General features: G+C 38.4%; 1 protein-coding gene across 13 annotated transcripts in view; it reads right to left on the bottom strand.

The window, feature by feature from the left end:
• Positions 1-16102, bottom strand: part of PTPRM (protein tyrosine phosphatase receptor type M) — a 454918-nt gene that overhangs the window by 146579 nt on the left and 292237 nt on the right. For 6 of the 13 annotated variants that reach the window (XM_042031127.1, XM_042031137.1, XM_042031118.1 and 3 more), the window contains one exon: positions 9107-9136. The exons of the other annotated variants lie outside the window; for them this stretch is intronic. In XM_042031127.1, the coding sequence (XP_041887061.1) occupies positions 9107-9136 (30 nt within the window). The remainder of the gene's footprint in view (positions 1-9106; positions 9137-16102) is intronic. 13 annotated transcript variants of the gene reach the window in all.

Below are 16102 nucleotides of genomic sequence, written 5' to 3'. Positions count from 1 at the left end.
ACTATGTAGCTGCAGCAAATACTGTAAATTGCATTATTATACTCAAAAAGAACATGTTGGTGAAATCCATACAGGAAGATTTTATTTTTGGCTACTGATGTCACCACACAGGAGGAAAGAACACTATCACTTTGAAATAGGAGGTGCAGAGTGGCGTAATTGCTCTGAAACAGCTGATTCTCTCATTCCTGTTCAACTGTGAAATGCACAGGTTGGCAAATGTTTTCCTTTGCCTTTTCTTCAGACAAGACACTGGTAGCTCCAACTTTTGTTTTCATGATCAGAGGAATCAGGGAATAGGAATGAAGGAGAGAAGCTACCTCCCCTCTGCAGGTAAGCTGAGTATAATTGAGATACCCCCAGACATTTGGTTCAATATCTCACCGAGGGATCTCAGTTCAAATGCAGAAACAGCCCTGAGCTTCAGCCACTAAAAAGAAAAATAAAAGTGCATCTTTATGTTCACCAGCTCAGTGCTCACAGGAGCAGGTATTTCACAGCACAAGCCCTACAAAACTCTGCTCTGCTCAAACTACTGCTTCTTTTTATTTGGAAAACTGTGTCTGGTTGGCACAGGAACTGACAGAATTATGCTAGACTTTCCTGATGGTCCTACAGATTTCTCTCTGTAGCCTACACTAAATGTTACAGTCTAATAATAATAATAGCAGTAATAACAAATCCTTTCTTGCTGCACATTTGTAAATGAAATGAAGTCATGATTCTAATATATTATGATAAGTCTCATAAAAGATATATTCTTTTGCAACGGGGTGTCTGGGGCTGAAGAAATGCCAGGCAGGCTTTGCTAAATATGCAAGCACACAGCACAGTCCATTCCTCTGGTTCCTTGCTTCATTAGTGTTGGGGAAGATGAAACAGGAAAGCCTTATAAATAAGATTGCCTGACAAAAGATTTTGGGAATATGAAAACTACAGGCGACATCGAAATGAAAGCCACTTTTGAAATACCAAGTCTTAGTTACTGAACAACTGGAAAACAATGGTATGGCCGACTGAAGGTAATCCCCTCTTGATTGAACAATACCCTCTGCTTGCAGGCAGGTCCAAGGGTCAGAGCAGACCCTACTAGCTCAGCAGAAGGGGTCCAAAGAGTAGTTTTTAGAAGTTAAGATGTAACACTCTATGGTAATATAAGAACTCTTATAGGCTGTATGTAAATGCTATAGGATTTGTATCTTGTATTAGATTGGTTAGTGACAATTAGAATATTCAGTACAGAAGATGATTTATTGTATTGTAACCAGGACTTCAGACACTCTTCGCACACTCTTACACTCTCTTACTACACTCTCATCACTTCTCCTTCTTCATTCTCATTCCTCTCTCTCTCTCTCTCTCTTTACTTACCCGCTCACTCTCTTGCTCTCCTGGGCCTGCTCAGAGCTGCAGCTGGCAGCTCTAAGCAGTGCCCCTGTACCCACGCCCTTTGCAATAAACCGCATGTTCCAAGATCTGACTTCAGAGATCTCTCGTCTCCGTCCGTCCCGACCGTCCAACCCACCCAAAGCTCACCTCAATTAGGTTTTGTGATGTTCAGTTTCAAAGCTGATGCAATCTACCCAGCTACACTTTGCAAGTGCAATATTGCCCTGAAATTAGGAAGGATCCTGGTCAGACAGAATCCTTTGCACAGACTGTCAAGTGAAACCAGAAGGTAAGAGTCATCATGAAGAGAAGAAGAAAGCACCTGAGATATGGTTCCTTATCCTCTCATGCCAGAAATAGGTAATCAGTGCAGGAAATCAATGACCAAGAAAAATGACAGAAAGAAAATTTGGAAATGAATGATGATTTTGGTCATCCAGACATTACAGAAAGCAAATGGCCACTCTTCCCTTCAGGGATCTGTCAGTCTACACTTTAAGGGAGCTCAAGGTGTACTGTAGGTGAGAAAAGGAATGTAAAGGAAAAGTAGGAAAAGAAGCCAAGATTCGAACATTTTCCTTGTGAAATTAACAGTCAACAGTGATAGATGCTACCTTGAGGTGGATCATCATTAACCTGGCCATAACCCCTTCAGATAGGCTCAAGAAATGTATTTCAGGCGAAGCATCTCCCAGGGAATTCAGCAGGAGAGAACAGATTTCAGATAAAAAGCCCAACAAAAAAAAAGTATCACTCAGTAGAATCTATCCCAATACTAATGACTACAACACCTCAGTGCCCTGTGCTAGCATCACTCAACAGACACCAACATCTTGTTACAGTTGTTCTTATCTGTATCACAAGAGGTGACTAAGCCTGTGGCTTACTGGCACTACGAAGTCTTAGGCTTAGCTTCACTGTGTGATTTCTTCTACCCATTTTTCTTTAAGCATTTTTCTGCTGCTTGTGCTCCTTGAGACCAGGAATGCATCCTTCACCTTATTGCCTGTAGTCCCATCTTTTGCAGACATATTCTGTCAATCAGTTCAATATTTCATAATGCCATTTTGAAAACTAACATTCAATCTTTTAGAAAAAAGACAGGCCTTTACCACCATAAATTATGAAGTGAGTTTAGGTCTTAATATGCAGCATAATTTCTCTACTTTCTGTTAACACATTTACAATCACATAAAGTGTAATGGCAGGTTTGGCTTTTAGAGAAACTAAGTTTCCAACGCCATTACCCCCTTGTACAAGAAATACTAATACTAAAATATGAAACTCACCTTCCTATTTGGATATTTAAAATGAAAGTATTTAACGTCAGTTTTGAGCCATCTGTATATACAGAAATGCATTTTCAGAATAAAACCCACATAAATAGCACTTTTTTTCCTGAGGGAAAAGTTTTAAGCAAAGTGAATGAAAATGGTTCACCTTATACTGTCTTTGAAAGTATAATTCAACAATGACAGTTGATAATGGCAAAATCTCAGTGTCTAGAATGACTGCTGTTGACAGCAAGCATGACTGATTTGGGAATCAAATTTTTAAGAAAGCTAAAACCTAAAGTCAACCGGCTAATTGAAGAATTAATTCAATAAACAGTTTTCTAGAGAAGACAGTCCACCCCGGTAACAGTAGCTGAACAAGAGTCATATGGGATGGCAAAACAAATATCAAATACAATGCTAACTTCTTAAATACACATACCTGTCACTATTATTTCTTTCTCTCCCAAGTGTATGTATTGTCCCTCAGTGTTATATATAATAAAGACAGGCTTTCAGGCTTATCCTGCAAGAGTATATGGATTCCACAATTTCTAAAAGCAATCTCAGTATTCAATTCAGATCCCATATATTAGTTTAGAAAACAACACAAAGCTTTTAACAGCATGGAAAGAACAAGGATGTCTCTAGGTTGAGTATTTATTTTTTCTACAGTTACATTGTTTCCCACACCAAATGTCTGATACCTTCACCAAACGAGCAGTGTCCCCTCAGAGGACAAAAAAATCTTCAAACCCCAGCTCATCAGCAAATTTATTGCTTGACACTAATGGAGCACAGACAGTAATTTGTGCTGTGGTTTAGGAATGGCATTCTCCAATTTAGTGTTCCCACTGAAACCACTCCAAATCAAGAGACACTTGCTCACTCCCACCTCCCCCTCTCTCTCCCCCTGTGGCAGGCAGGAGAGGAGAACTGGAGGCACAAAAGGTAAAGGTTGAGATACGAACAATTTACTGGAAACAGCAATGAGATGAGAAAATGAGCAGCAACAGCAACAATACTAATGACAGGGTACAAGGAAGAGGCAGCACAGACATCCCCCTGACAACACCAGCCGCTCCCTCTGCCAGGCTACTCCACCCGAAGCGACCCCTTCCCCTGTCCCTGGAAAATGGTGTGAGGCAGTACAGAAAAACCTCCAGGTCCTGGTCATGCCTCCTCCTGGCTACTGCAAAAATTAACCCTGTCCTGGCCCAAACCAGGACAGACTGTGTGACCAGCACAGCAATCAATCTCTTCTGATGCTTCACCTCACTCTCTCTGTAGGGACTTGTTTTGAAAAACCCAAGCTTGCAGCACCATCCAGATTATGGTTTCTAACTCACACATCTGGGATAATTTGGAAAGTCTGGGTAACTTCAGAAATGACCATGGGCTTCTGATACAGGTATGGAAAAAGTAACCTGGAGTGAGCACATAAACAAGCCCAGAAAAGATGTACTAAGCAGAGCTACTCCTCCACATGAATGATCTGATCTCTGCTGCACTTGAAGGAAGCTATTTCATACAGTCAGATCACTGTCCTGGGGGACTCACACACTTCAGAAAGAGCTAGCAAAATTAAAATAAAAAATTACTTTCTGCTGATCAGTCTATTAAGGATTATTTACCTTTTTTTTTTACAGTGAAATGGGAATGTAAGCCTTGGCTATAAAGCCATATGATCAGATCCAAAAGAATCAGAAGATACAAGGAACCAGTATGGGAAATAAGGACTTTAGATTGATTTTTAAAAATTATGTTATACATTTTAATTAAAAATAAAATCCCAATTCTGACCCTGCTTGGTATCTCCGAATAAAAGCTAGGTACTGCACATCTGTACACAAAGCATACAGCACACAGCACAAAAATGTGTTTTTTAGCAATGGTGATTTAGTATTTTACTAGTATTTATATTATTATTTATTACTAGATTTTATTTTAGGCACTAAATATTATCCAAAGATTTTAGTATGTTGGCACTGTAGATTTTGCAACATGCAACAAAACTCCTGGGACATCCCCAAATCATTTAAGTCTAGCTTACAAGACAATTACAGAAATCCACGGTTATTTTCAGTTACTTGATTTTATGATACAAGCCTATGTAACTCTGCATATTTAAAGATGCAGAAGAGATCACAGGTGTAGTCTAACAGATCAAACAGTTCAAACACATCCGTGTTTTCTGTTCAATACTCTCCTCCATCTACAAGATGCAAACATGATCTTGTTCTGGTTCCAGGGGCAGCAGCAGTTGAGAAAACAGGACTGTTTCTAAAATCTTTTGCTATTTTTGAATTACTACAGAAGTTTTAAATGTGAAGACTGCATATTCTCCAGAATTATCCAGAAATCACTGTTAGAAGTTTTGACACCATTGATTTTTTGGAAACGTTATTACTTCAATTATTTGGGTAATTTTGCAAATCTACTAACCTTGTGCTTTCTGCCCTAAGTACTAGGTCAATGGCAATGGGACTGGGCAAATGAGCTAGAAATTCTCTGTACAGAGATCCAGAAGCCAACACTGAGTATCTGCTAGTGAAGCAAGAGAACTAAACTGAGAACAGACTCCCAGGCTCCTGAGCTCAAGTTAGATCCACAAGAAAAGAACACTTCAGTTGGGCCCCAAACTATCAAATTCTTGTGAAAAGTAGGGTATGTTTTCATGCACATTTATATGAAAAAGCTCAATGTTTGTGGAATTAGCTTTCTTGCAGGAGGAATTTTGTCCCCTGTGTCATACACCAAGTACCAGGCAATAGGCTTCTAATGCTATCCGGTCCCTTACGGTAATATTTCAATATAGTATTAGGCTTTGGGACTGAGATTTCCACACAGACGATGCACCTGTGATGACTTCTGTTCTAGGGCACCTAACCAGATGATTAGTGCTGGGACAGACAATAGGAGATTACATGCTATTAAGATCTTAACATGACTAGCATTGCATAAGAATAACTGTAATAACTGTCTCCTATTTCCCTACTTCACCTTTCACAAGCTGAAATGACTTGTGAAAAGGCACAAAAATATAATAACATTATGCACCTAACTGCTGCGCAGCACTGTTGTTGCATAAGTACTTAATTTCAATAATAATCATAACATATCATTTTGATATCAAGCTCAAACTGAGGAACAGCATCAAAAGCTGCATTCACAACTTTGCATTTTAATTTGGTGTACATCCTACTCACAGCAATATAATGAAACGTTTTATAGAAAGGAACTTATAAAAACTACAATCTGTAACTATCTGCCCAAGAATCTGGGGTAAATTAAATTGGCCAAACTATCAGGCAACAGTGTCTGGAGTAAATTCTGATGGTCCAAGCACTCAATTTGTTTTCCTGATGCTTGAATTTTCATGAAATGCAATTGTTAGCTCCTGACTAATGACTAATGAGCTCCAAGGGCAGAATCTTTATAAAAATTAAAATCTCAAATACAAAAGGCCAATGGTCAGCACAGTGGCTCTTGCTGTCGCCTCAGCAACAGGCTTGCCTAGTCCATTTAACCATAATTACACAACAAAACACGAATGTACTTTTCCTTCTTCAGCCCACGGCGCAGGGGTTTTGCCCATCAGAAAATGTGTCAGGAGCAAGCAGTTGTGCCAGTGCTGCCTGCCATTCTGAGAATGCCACTCATTGCCAGTGTAACTAATGACACCATCTCCTTTCTTCCTTTTTCCCACCTGGAATCAACCGCCAAGTCAAAAGACCTGCTGCAGAGTTAATGAGCACTATTAAATTTGCTCTAATCTTAAGAACAAAAGAATTTATAGAGGACTAACTGTGTCCAGACAAAAAAAAAAATATCTGCTGCCTGCCTGAGGTGAAAGGTAAAAAATGCACCAGTTGTCAGGAATGCAAGAGTGGGAGGAAAGATTGGCAGAGGCACTTAAGCCCATTAAAAAGAATTCTCAATAGCAGTACTCAACTCTTTTTCTGTAATATCTATTGACTGGCTAACTAGTAAACACAAGATAAAATAGAAATAATTCTCTGCCAAATATGCACAGCTGTAGGTCCACCTCTGATGATTCATCAGCAGCTCTAGGCATCTGCCAATTTTTTCTTTTTTAATTTTAATTTAGGATGGATCTAGAAGTGGCAGAGATTGCAGTCTGCTAGGGAAAAGGAGCCCACAGCACACAAGGAAAGCAGCAGACAAGACAATAGTAACTATTTCAGTGCATAGATGCTCACTTGGATGTTACAGCTTGCATTTACAATGACTAATCAGTAAATTTGAATACGATACTCAGTATAGAAGTGGTAAATTAGCAATGGCAGAGTACTTGAAATTATGTTTCTCAAAATACAGAACATTTTATAATCCACACCAACTTCCTCAGCTAAAAATAAAACTGTAATGAATCCTGCATTCATGTAAGATTTCCTCCAATTTCAGTGAAATTGTGTGATGCGTAAACAGGTGGAGAATTTGGCCCAAAATATTTCCTCCTACTGATAGCCAATCTTGACTGCACTTTTCAGGGCTCTTACTTCCCTTCTTTTGCCAGAAGGGGAAAAAACAACACCACAAGGTCAAAATCCCACCATTTCTTCTGGAAGAGTTAATCAACCCAAGCCACAAAGTTACTGAATTTGTACTACACCAACAAAAAGATCTTTTCTTGAAGCCACTAGGTGAGTATTTCAAATAATCCTGAGATGCCCTATTCCATCCACTACTAACAGTCTCTATGATTGCAAAACTAGGGACAAAACCCGTTTGTAAAACTTAAAGAAACCATTTCAATTCACGCATTTTCCTCTGTCTGTGGAAAAATAGAAAAAAAAGTAGAATCCAATTTCTTTGAATAATGAAACAGTGTTTAATTTAATGTTCCATTTGTTTCAATTTTGTTTTTGACTTAGCCTCGAGACATGAATCATATTAAAAAATTAATTTTAATATATTTACCCATTATGGCAAGAACATACTACATGGCTTACTGTATTATATTCTTTTGACATTTTAAAGAACTACATTTAAAAGGTCCCAAACGGGAATTTTTTTTTTAAAGCCCTATTTAATGGAAAATATGTCTTTCCATCTCAGGAACAGAAACAAATTTTGGAATACTCTGTCTGTGGAAGAGCTAATTTTTTCTGACCTCCACATTAATATGCTGCTTTAAACAACAGTTAAAAAAATTGCACTACACATAAAGTGTCAAATAAGGTAATATGAATTACCAACCACATGAGCGGTTTCAATATATTGAGAAGTCTTAGAGAATTTCAGCTATGAGGTTTAAATTTTAGCTGCTGTAATTCATTTGAAGAATGGTTCTGCTTACCAAGTTTTCAAGATAGAAAACATTTAATAATTTTTCCATAAATTCTATAAATGAATGTTTGATGCTTTTTTGAAATATAAACTGAAAAAATATGTACTTAAAAGGTTAGAAGAGCAACTAGAAGAAACTTTATACTGCTTTTAAATAAAAACATTACTGAAATGTGTTCCTTTCAAGAGCATGCTACCCCCATATGTACTTAAAAACTGGTACTAAAATTTGTGTTATGCAAGTAACACCCCCACTTCTGTAACTATGTAAAAATATCTCATAGGTTCCCATAACTTTTAAATCTGAGGTTTAAAGGAAACAGATAACTACTGGACAGCTGATTTTTGCTGCTGGCCAACTGGATTATGTAAGATTAAATACATCTCATTTTGCAACTAAGCAAGACCCCTGGTACTTTGCTAATCTGTTATGTACTCCTTGTACCTGGAAAGCAAGTAAGAGTGAATAGCCTCAGAAAGGGATTCGCTAAATTCACAGAAGAACGCTTCTCATTCATCACCTGCTGACAACAGGGAACGAAGCGAGGCTTTGGGTAAATAAAGAAGCATATAATGGTATTACTAGGGACTGTGCAAAACAAAAAAATTGTTACTTACTGAAAGTTATGCTTCCTCCTGCCCTCATTTTTTAGTGCTCTTTCCCTTGAAATTCACTCCAGAAATGGTAACTCATGATGTTTATGCATGATCTTTATTCATGAAAAAGCAGTAATATGTACACAGCAACAAATGGAAATGCTTGTACATGTCTAACCAATGCTATAACTTCAACAGAACAAATGAGAAAGAAACTGCTAAATAAATTCTAAAAATAGTTATTTAGGCATGAAAATTTCTCATTGGCATGGTAGTGATATTTATACCTACTACTTCTCAATTAAGAAAATTCTTTACAAACGTTATTTAAAGGACTTTAATGCACAGTATGAGACATAAGAAACTCTTATAAAGCTAAATATTTAGTTACATTATTGACCATGTTGCTTTTATCTTGGTAAAACTTTTACAAAGTATGTTTTTATGAAGGAACTTTCAACATTAGCATTCACTACTTAGGCATGGAACAACATGGCAGAAAGTGTGTCTCTGATGACAAAGAAGTTACTTACAGGTTGTAAGTGTAGGAGTGATAGCTTCTTCTGCCATGATGGTGGAAGGATTAGGCAGTGGTGGAAAAGATGAAATGGAAGGAAAGAAAAGTCAAATATTAATGTATGAAAAATCAAGATGAAACTGAGACCTGAACTGGTGACATAAATGAAAGGTAGCAAGAATGTGTATCTGGGCATATCATGCAATGTTTCTGGAATAGACAGGTGACATATCCAATCTCCATAACACTTTGAGCAGTACAATATATAATGCATCTCCAGCTGTTAAGTCAAACCACCTTAAGGTACACCTACTAAGTAATGTTAGATATTTAATGTATGTTTATATCTGCATACACTACACACACAAATATTCCCAATTAAAGTGCTAGACCACTTCCAATTAAATCTCAACTGCATTAGGAATAAGGATATGGAACTTCTAGCATGGTGTTAGAAGCTTAGCAATACAGAATTTCAGAATACATTTTAAGTAGCTTCTCTTCCAGTCACAGCACTGCAGAATCTTAGGCTATCCCTTTCTTCACTTAAAGCAATCAGTTCTGCCTTCGAAAGGACTTGTTTCCAGAGGGGAAGAATCAATGGTCACAGCTCTTTTAATACTTCAGCTTTTAAATACCCTTTTCAATTCAGAAGAAAAACATACTTACTGTCAGGCAAATAAAAAGTCTATCCTTGTGGGCTAAAATTGTACTGGTGGTGTTTCCCCATGTGGCAGAAATAAAAATAAGAACTGACCTTGAATTCATGTTATTCCTGCCCACATGAATGTCACAAAGAGCAACTTGGGAGACCTAGCACCACCATCCTGACAAATATGGGCTCAGTCTTGCATAACCTCTTGCACAGCCAGATACTCCACCTAGATATGGTCTGTGTGAGCATGAAGCACAGAAGCCCTCCAGCTATGCTCTTCTGCTTTACATCCTTCCCTCCCTCCCTCAGTTATGGGCCCACTACAAGCAGGACTGCAACCCCCCAGAAAGGGCAAGTTTCAGCCTAAATGAATTCCATATATTGACTGCAATTAAAAGAAGGCAGGAGATCTTAAAACATCTCTGAGCATAATGTCAACTTGCATTCACATGTTGGTAAGATAAAAGACTGAAAGGAACCATGTAGGCATTTGTAATTTTTACAGCACATGCATACAGCCCTTTGAATACAGAGGAAACATGTAAACAGGCCTTGCAAAGGACTATAACTAACGTTAACTTGCCTCTGGCTACACGCTTCAGGCATCCCTTTGAAAACCAGGCTTTCATCAAATTTTCTCTCTCATCTTCTTTGTGTGAAGATGCCGTCAGAAATATTTCCCAGTTTTTATTCCCATTTTTCTGATGCAAACAGTATTGTTCAAACACAAGAGGCTACACACAGAATATTTAATCACATGGCACATGTGGAAAATGTATACCTGCTAAAGTTGAGTTTTAAAAGATATCTAAGACTAGAGTGAGGGGCAAGCTGTGAAACAGTTGTAAGCTTCTTCCACCAGCACATAGCCTGTTGCATTCATTCGGGAGCATGGGATCAGGTCCTATCAAAGCACTTACCTGCACTACTAGCAAGGGGTTGTTTTCTAGTTCAGTCATATTTCCCCCTACCTTCCTTTTCAAAATTACTCTTTCTCTCACTTTGATTTAGAATCTCATGACACTGCCAACCCTGTTTCTTGCCATATGTTGCCATGAGAGAGATTTAATGTAATTAGCACAAATGTTCCCATACTTCTAAAAGATGTATAATAATTTGAGAAACAACAATAAATACAATTAATCAGTGAAGCACTGTCAGTACTTATATGCAGAATTCTGCCAAATTTGTTATAGAGATAAATTATTCCTTATGAAAAAATGCTGAAAATCCAGGAGCTTTAATTTGTGTAAATGTTCCATTAAGAATTTGTGTAAGATGAGAAAAATTGGAAGTCTCAAGCTCCAGCTATTTTTATATTGCTACAGTTGTGAGATTTTGCATATAAAAGTCCTTGTAAAAGAGCACCAAGGTTTTGACTCTCAGGAATACCATACACTGAAAGAAACAGGTAAAAAGAATACATTAAAGTCCTGCAGTAACAGAAAGTTTTAAAATTGCAAGGCGTCAGGCCACATGCTAAAGCACCATTCACAACTGAATGGATTTAGCTTTTTTAAGAAATATGGACAAGTTCCATTTTTCCTCCTACATAATATAAACAAACTTAAATTTCTATGTATGAAAAGTCTTCTTCTCTTAAAAAGACTGATGAAAAGATTTTGGCCAACTTAGGCCAAATTTTCTTATGATCATGGCTCTTCAGTCACTTCCCAGTAGTGAGGTTATTTTATGTCAATAAACTTTTTCTGTGTATAGTGACAATGTTCAGCACTTTAAACTCCTTTAGGACTGAAGACATAACTTAATTTCATGAATACCACTTGTAGAATAAGGACCCACAATAAAATTCACCAAAACCAGCACAGGAGGCTGGCTGCAGGAGGATTGACCCATCAGAGTGGAAACTTCTGGAACTGTGTCATTACCACTGTGTTTTCTTTCATCATCTCTCTTTTGTAGTTTGCCTACAGGGAAAAATAAGGTTCAGGGAGAGGAGGCTGGAATTTTCCTTCAGTCTTATTATCTTCATTTTCTATCCTAAGTGTTTGAAATTGTTGGCAAAGGTGTATGTATAACTGAACAGCCTGATTTGCTATCAGGGAATAGGAACAATGCATTCCCAGCTCAGCTCCACTGAGTGCAAAAACCTTCCTTATCCACTGCCAAGAACCAGGGTCTCTGACTTAAACAGATGCCACAATTACATATATTAGAAACTCATGGAAGGCTCAGGCACAGAGACAGATGAAAACAGAAACTAAAAGCAGGCAAAACAAAATAACATTTTTATGATCACAAAAGCTCCATTCTACAACTGAAGCAGAAGCCAATGGAATAAAATTTTAATAACTGCTTCCTTACTGCACTCCCACTGCAGCAACAAGATGGCAGCCCCGACAGAAGCAGCTGCCCTAAAGACATATAAGAGGCTTTTAAGCAAATGTCAGACCATTAACTTACCAACTTATGCAAATTTAAAAAATTTAACTTAAATACAATATAAAGAAAAAAAAAGGAAAGGAGAAAATAAAGCAGTAAGAGTCTGATTTATGCAAGTCATGATTTAATTGCTGTTGCTTTTCCAAAGATTGTAGCAACAGTACTCTCATTTTCACTGCTCCACTTTAAGTTGACCAAAAGATGAAGTTACTTGGTGCATTCTTTATTTTTCATGTTTTTATGAAATCCTATGCAACTACATCAAAGACTCAGCCTTGCCCATCAAGGGCCTTGCCTAAGATTTAACATGCAGGATCAGATTCAAAATACACTTTATTGTGGATCAATATTGTGGAAACACATGTACTGTTTTCATCTAACTTTGTGTTAATTCTTATGTGAGAGATACAAAGCACATCTGAGGAGAGGAAAGCCTATTGGCATTATTCTAGCTTCACAGAGTAGAATCATCTCATTGATATGACCATACTGGTGTTAGGAATAGCTTGCAGGTTCCTAGACTATATTATACGACACCTTTATGCAGGAATGCTAATGGATAAAGAAAAGATAGAACAGAATGGATAAAGAACTATGAACAACCAAATGGAGAGAAAACCAGGAAAGCACTAACAGTCTGCCCCTGACCCATGTGACAAGTTTACAAATTTTGTTTACTTCAGTCAAAAGCTGAGTGTCCATACAGAAAATGCTTCAGTGCCCATGATGCTTCTATCCTCACTAGTGAATGCAAACCATGCACTGAATTGCTAGGTCACCTAATCTCTCTGTGACCTGGTTTATGACATAACTACTTCAGAAGACTGTTACATAGTAAAATTAATAATGCTGCCTAATGAGTATTAATATTTGCAGAACTTCTCTGTTGGGAATTATTAAAGGATCAGGGACATGGATCATTGATAGAATTATGGGATCAATAAAAGAACTATACAAGCAATAGGCCTGGAAGCAAAAGGCCTGTGTGTGAGAAAAACTCTCCATGAGAAAAATCTCTGTGAGAACCAAGCTGGGAACAAGAAGGGAGTTTTGAGAAGGTACAGCTGTGTAGATAAGACCGAGAGAGAAGGAAGGTAAACTCTGAATTCCTTTAATCATAACATAACTGTAGAAGCTTGCCAATGTAAGTCCAATTAGGGAGAAGTAGAAATGTGCTTTGATAAGCTTTAAGCCACTTAAGAGTTAACAAGCTGGTATACTATATAAGTGCCTTTGGATTGCTAATAAACGGAGTTTTGCTCTTATCAACCATATTGGTTTGGACTGAATTCCTCCCCCCGCCGGAGTCCCCGGGTCTCTCTTCTTTTTACAATTCCAACACTTCTCTATCTACTGCTTTGATAGTGGCCATATCCAAAGCATGCCTATGCTGCACTGAAAACCTTGCATGTTGGTCTTCTCTGCGTGGCTACAGAATTAGAAGTTTAAGAGATTGATCTGTGAAAATCTGTGGTGCCTGGCACCAATCAAGCAAAGAACAGTTGTTGAATGAAATGAGGTGGCTATGTAAGGAATATGTTGGACAAAGTCATGGTTATCACATAAGTGAAACTGCTTTCCAAATCTCTTGACAATGGAAATAAATGGTTTGAAATTAAGTTTATTAAGCACTGTGAAGCCCCAGAGACAGAGTAAGTTTCATCTACTGGTGCAATCTGGAGATGAAGTACACAAGACCCTTTTCTTTGGAAGAATGAGTAACACATAGTATTTGCTTTGGGATATGCCTTGGGATAGTGGAATGTGAATGGGATATTGCTGTAGCCAACTCCAAACAGGACAAGTTTCAGAGCACGTAGACTCAGCACAGTGAAACTCACCATTGTAGCCCAGAGAGTCTGCACATAAATAGTGCAGAGAACAACGTGGTTCTCAGCGGAAAGGTGCCACTGGATTACAAGGTGCTATTTTATTTTTCACTCAGATCCTTACGCCAGTAAAGCTCCTGATAAAGTAAACGAAATGAAATGATCAAGTGCAGAAGTCAAACGACACACTGGCTTGATAAGATTGTTTCCCAAAGCAGCACCTAAAATATTGCAGAACTGCAAAACCACTACAGTCACACTAAGCTTGTGGCATGATTTATACATTTTCCTCAAATGCATAATGTAGACCTGGTAACTGAACCAAGGTGAAACCATAGGGGCCCTCAGCAGCCTAGTGAATTAATGCACTGATAACAATCTATTGAATAATCTGTTCATCTTCTGCTTAAGTCATGAGTGTAATTGTATTCAAGATCTTCTATGCTACAGCAGATGCTTTAGAGGCTTGGGACACAATATACCCACTCCCGAAACTCTCATTAAAGCCTAGTCACATCCTGTTACACAAATGAACCATTCTTACTTTTTAATATTTGCTTCAACTCATTTCAGTTTGTTTTGTTCAAGGCTGCGGCATCATTCTGGGATATGTTTAAGTTATTGGTATCATTCTTTCTGTACTACACAATGAAATTGTATGCATTTGGCAACAAGAGCTCCTGGACCTGTATTTTCAGTAGTTCCATCTCTGCCACCAGCAGATTTATTCCAAAAACCAAGGAAGATCACATAACACACTTTTTCTCTAACAACAGAATTACTATGAATAATAATTACTCTACTGTGGTAGACAGAAGGAATCAAGTATCCTTCTGCATTAATGCAAACACTTAGAATCTGAGCCCTCCTGCCTCTAACAATTAGATTATCAAAGAGTTTTTCTCCAGAGAATTAAGCAGGAGCTGGCATAGCATCCATTTAGCCAGAGACCCAGACACCTTATTCACTTTGAAACTATTTGGATCATTTTGCAATGCTCTCCCCTTCAAGATTAAGAATAACTTGTCTCCCTTGGGTGAATACATTCTACCTTTGGCAGAAGCACTTAAGGAGAGGCTCAGAACTGGAACAGAGAGAATGATGAATGCTGGTCAGGAATTGTGTGAAGAAGGATTGGCTAGAAAATTCAAGAAGCCTTCCTCCCTGCATGCCAAGTGCTATGTCTGGCCCTAGGGAGGAGTTTGGCTGTTCAACTGTTAAAATTGAAGGTATGAATGATGCAAGAAATCAGAAGTGGGAAGAAAAAAGTACTGCAAAGTCAGAACAGATTTCAACTCTGCTACACTGTACTTTATTGAGCAGACTTGGTTACTGGGTCAATTCCATTGCCCCAGTCAGACTCACCCTGGGGCTTAAGTCTCAGTCTCTTCTGTATGGCAGCTTTTGAGTCCTTTATATACCTCTTGTCATGACCTAGCCCCCAGCCCTGGCCACAGCTCACCTTTCTCTTCATAGATCCCTTCTAACTCATGGCCCTGCTTCTGTCTTCAATGAGAGTGAAAAGCAGCTACTTCTGTAGCCTGCCCTGAGGCACTGTCAGACAGCTGCCTCCTTTGCTGTGCACCTCCACTGCTCAAATTCTGGAAGAAATTCGGGCAGCTCAGGGGTTTGGACTATCTCAGAGCTGCCAAACTAGTTAACATACAATTAAACCACACAGGGTTGGGATGAGCCAAATCAGGCCAGGATTGCTCTCAAAGAAAAAAAGGGGATAATAAAAGGGGAATAGCAAGGAGGCAAGGGATTATGGGACACAGTAAGGAGACTGTGGCAAAAGTGGAAGGAGAATTTGTCACTCAGCTCCTTTACTCAGCACTTGCACATTCCCAACCCCACCTCTAACAGCTGCAAAGCTCACATTGCTCAGGATACAACCTAAAACGTTCATTCTATTTGCTAATTAATTTCTCCCATCCTAGACTAAGCTTCTAAGATCATATGGGGTTTTTTCTTATCTATGCCATCTCCCTAGCTGTACTTTTCCTGTTTCTATTTTATCTCTTACAGTGTTGAGAAAGGCAAACAGTTTTAAAAGCCTTATACTTCTAATAATGCAGCAGTTTTCAAATGATATTCAAAGCAAAACAATCTCAGTGCGGGAGTG

Source organism: Corvus kubaryi, unplaced genomic scaffold (assembly GCF_017639235.1).
Source record: "Corvus kubaryi isolate FWS band 111438036 unplaced genomic scaffold, C.kubaryi_AGA036_p1.0 132, whole genome shotgun sequence".
NCBI classification, from domain to species: domain Eukaryota; kingdom Metazoa; phylum Chordata; class Aves; order Passeriformes; family Corvidae; genus Corvus; species Corvus kubaryi.
This window is presented reverse-complemented; position numbering and strand designations above follow the sequence as displayed.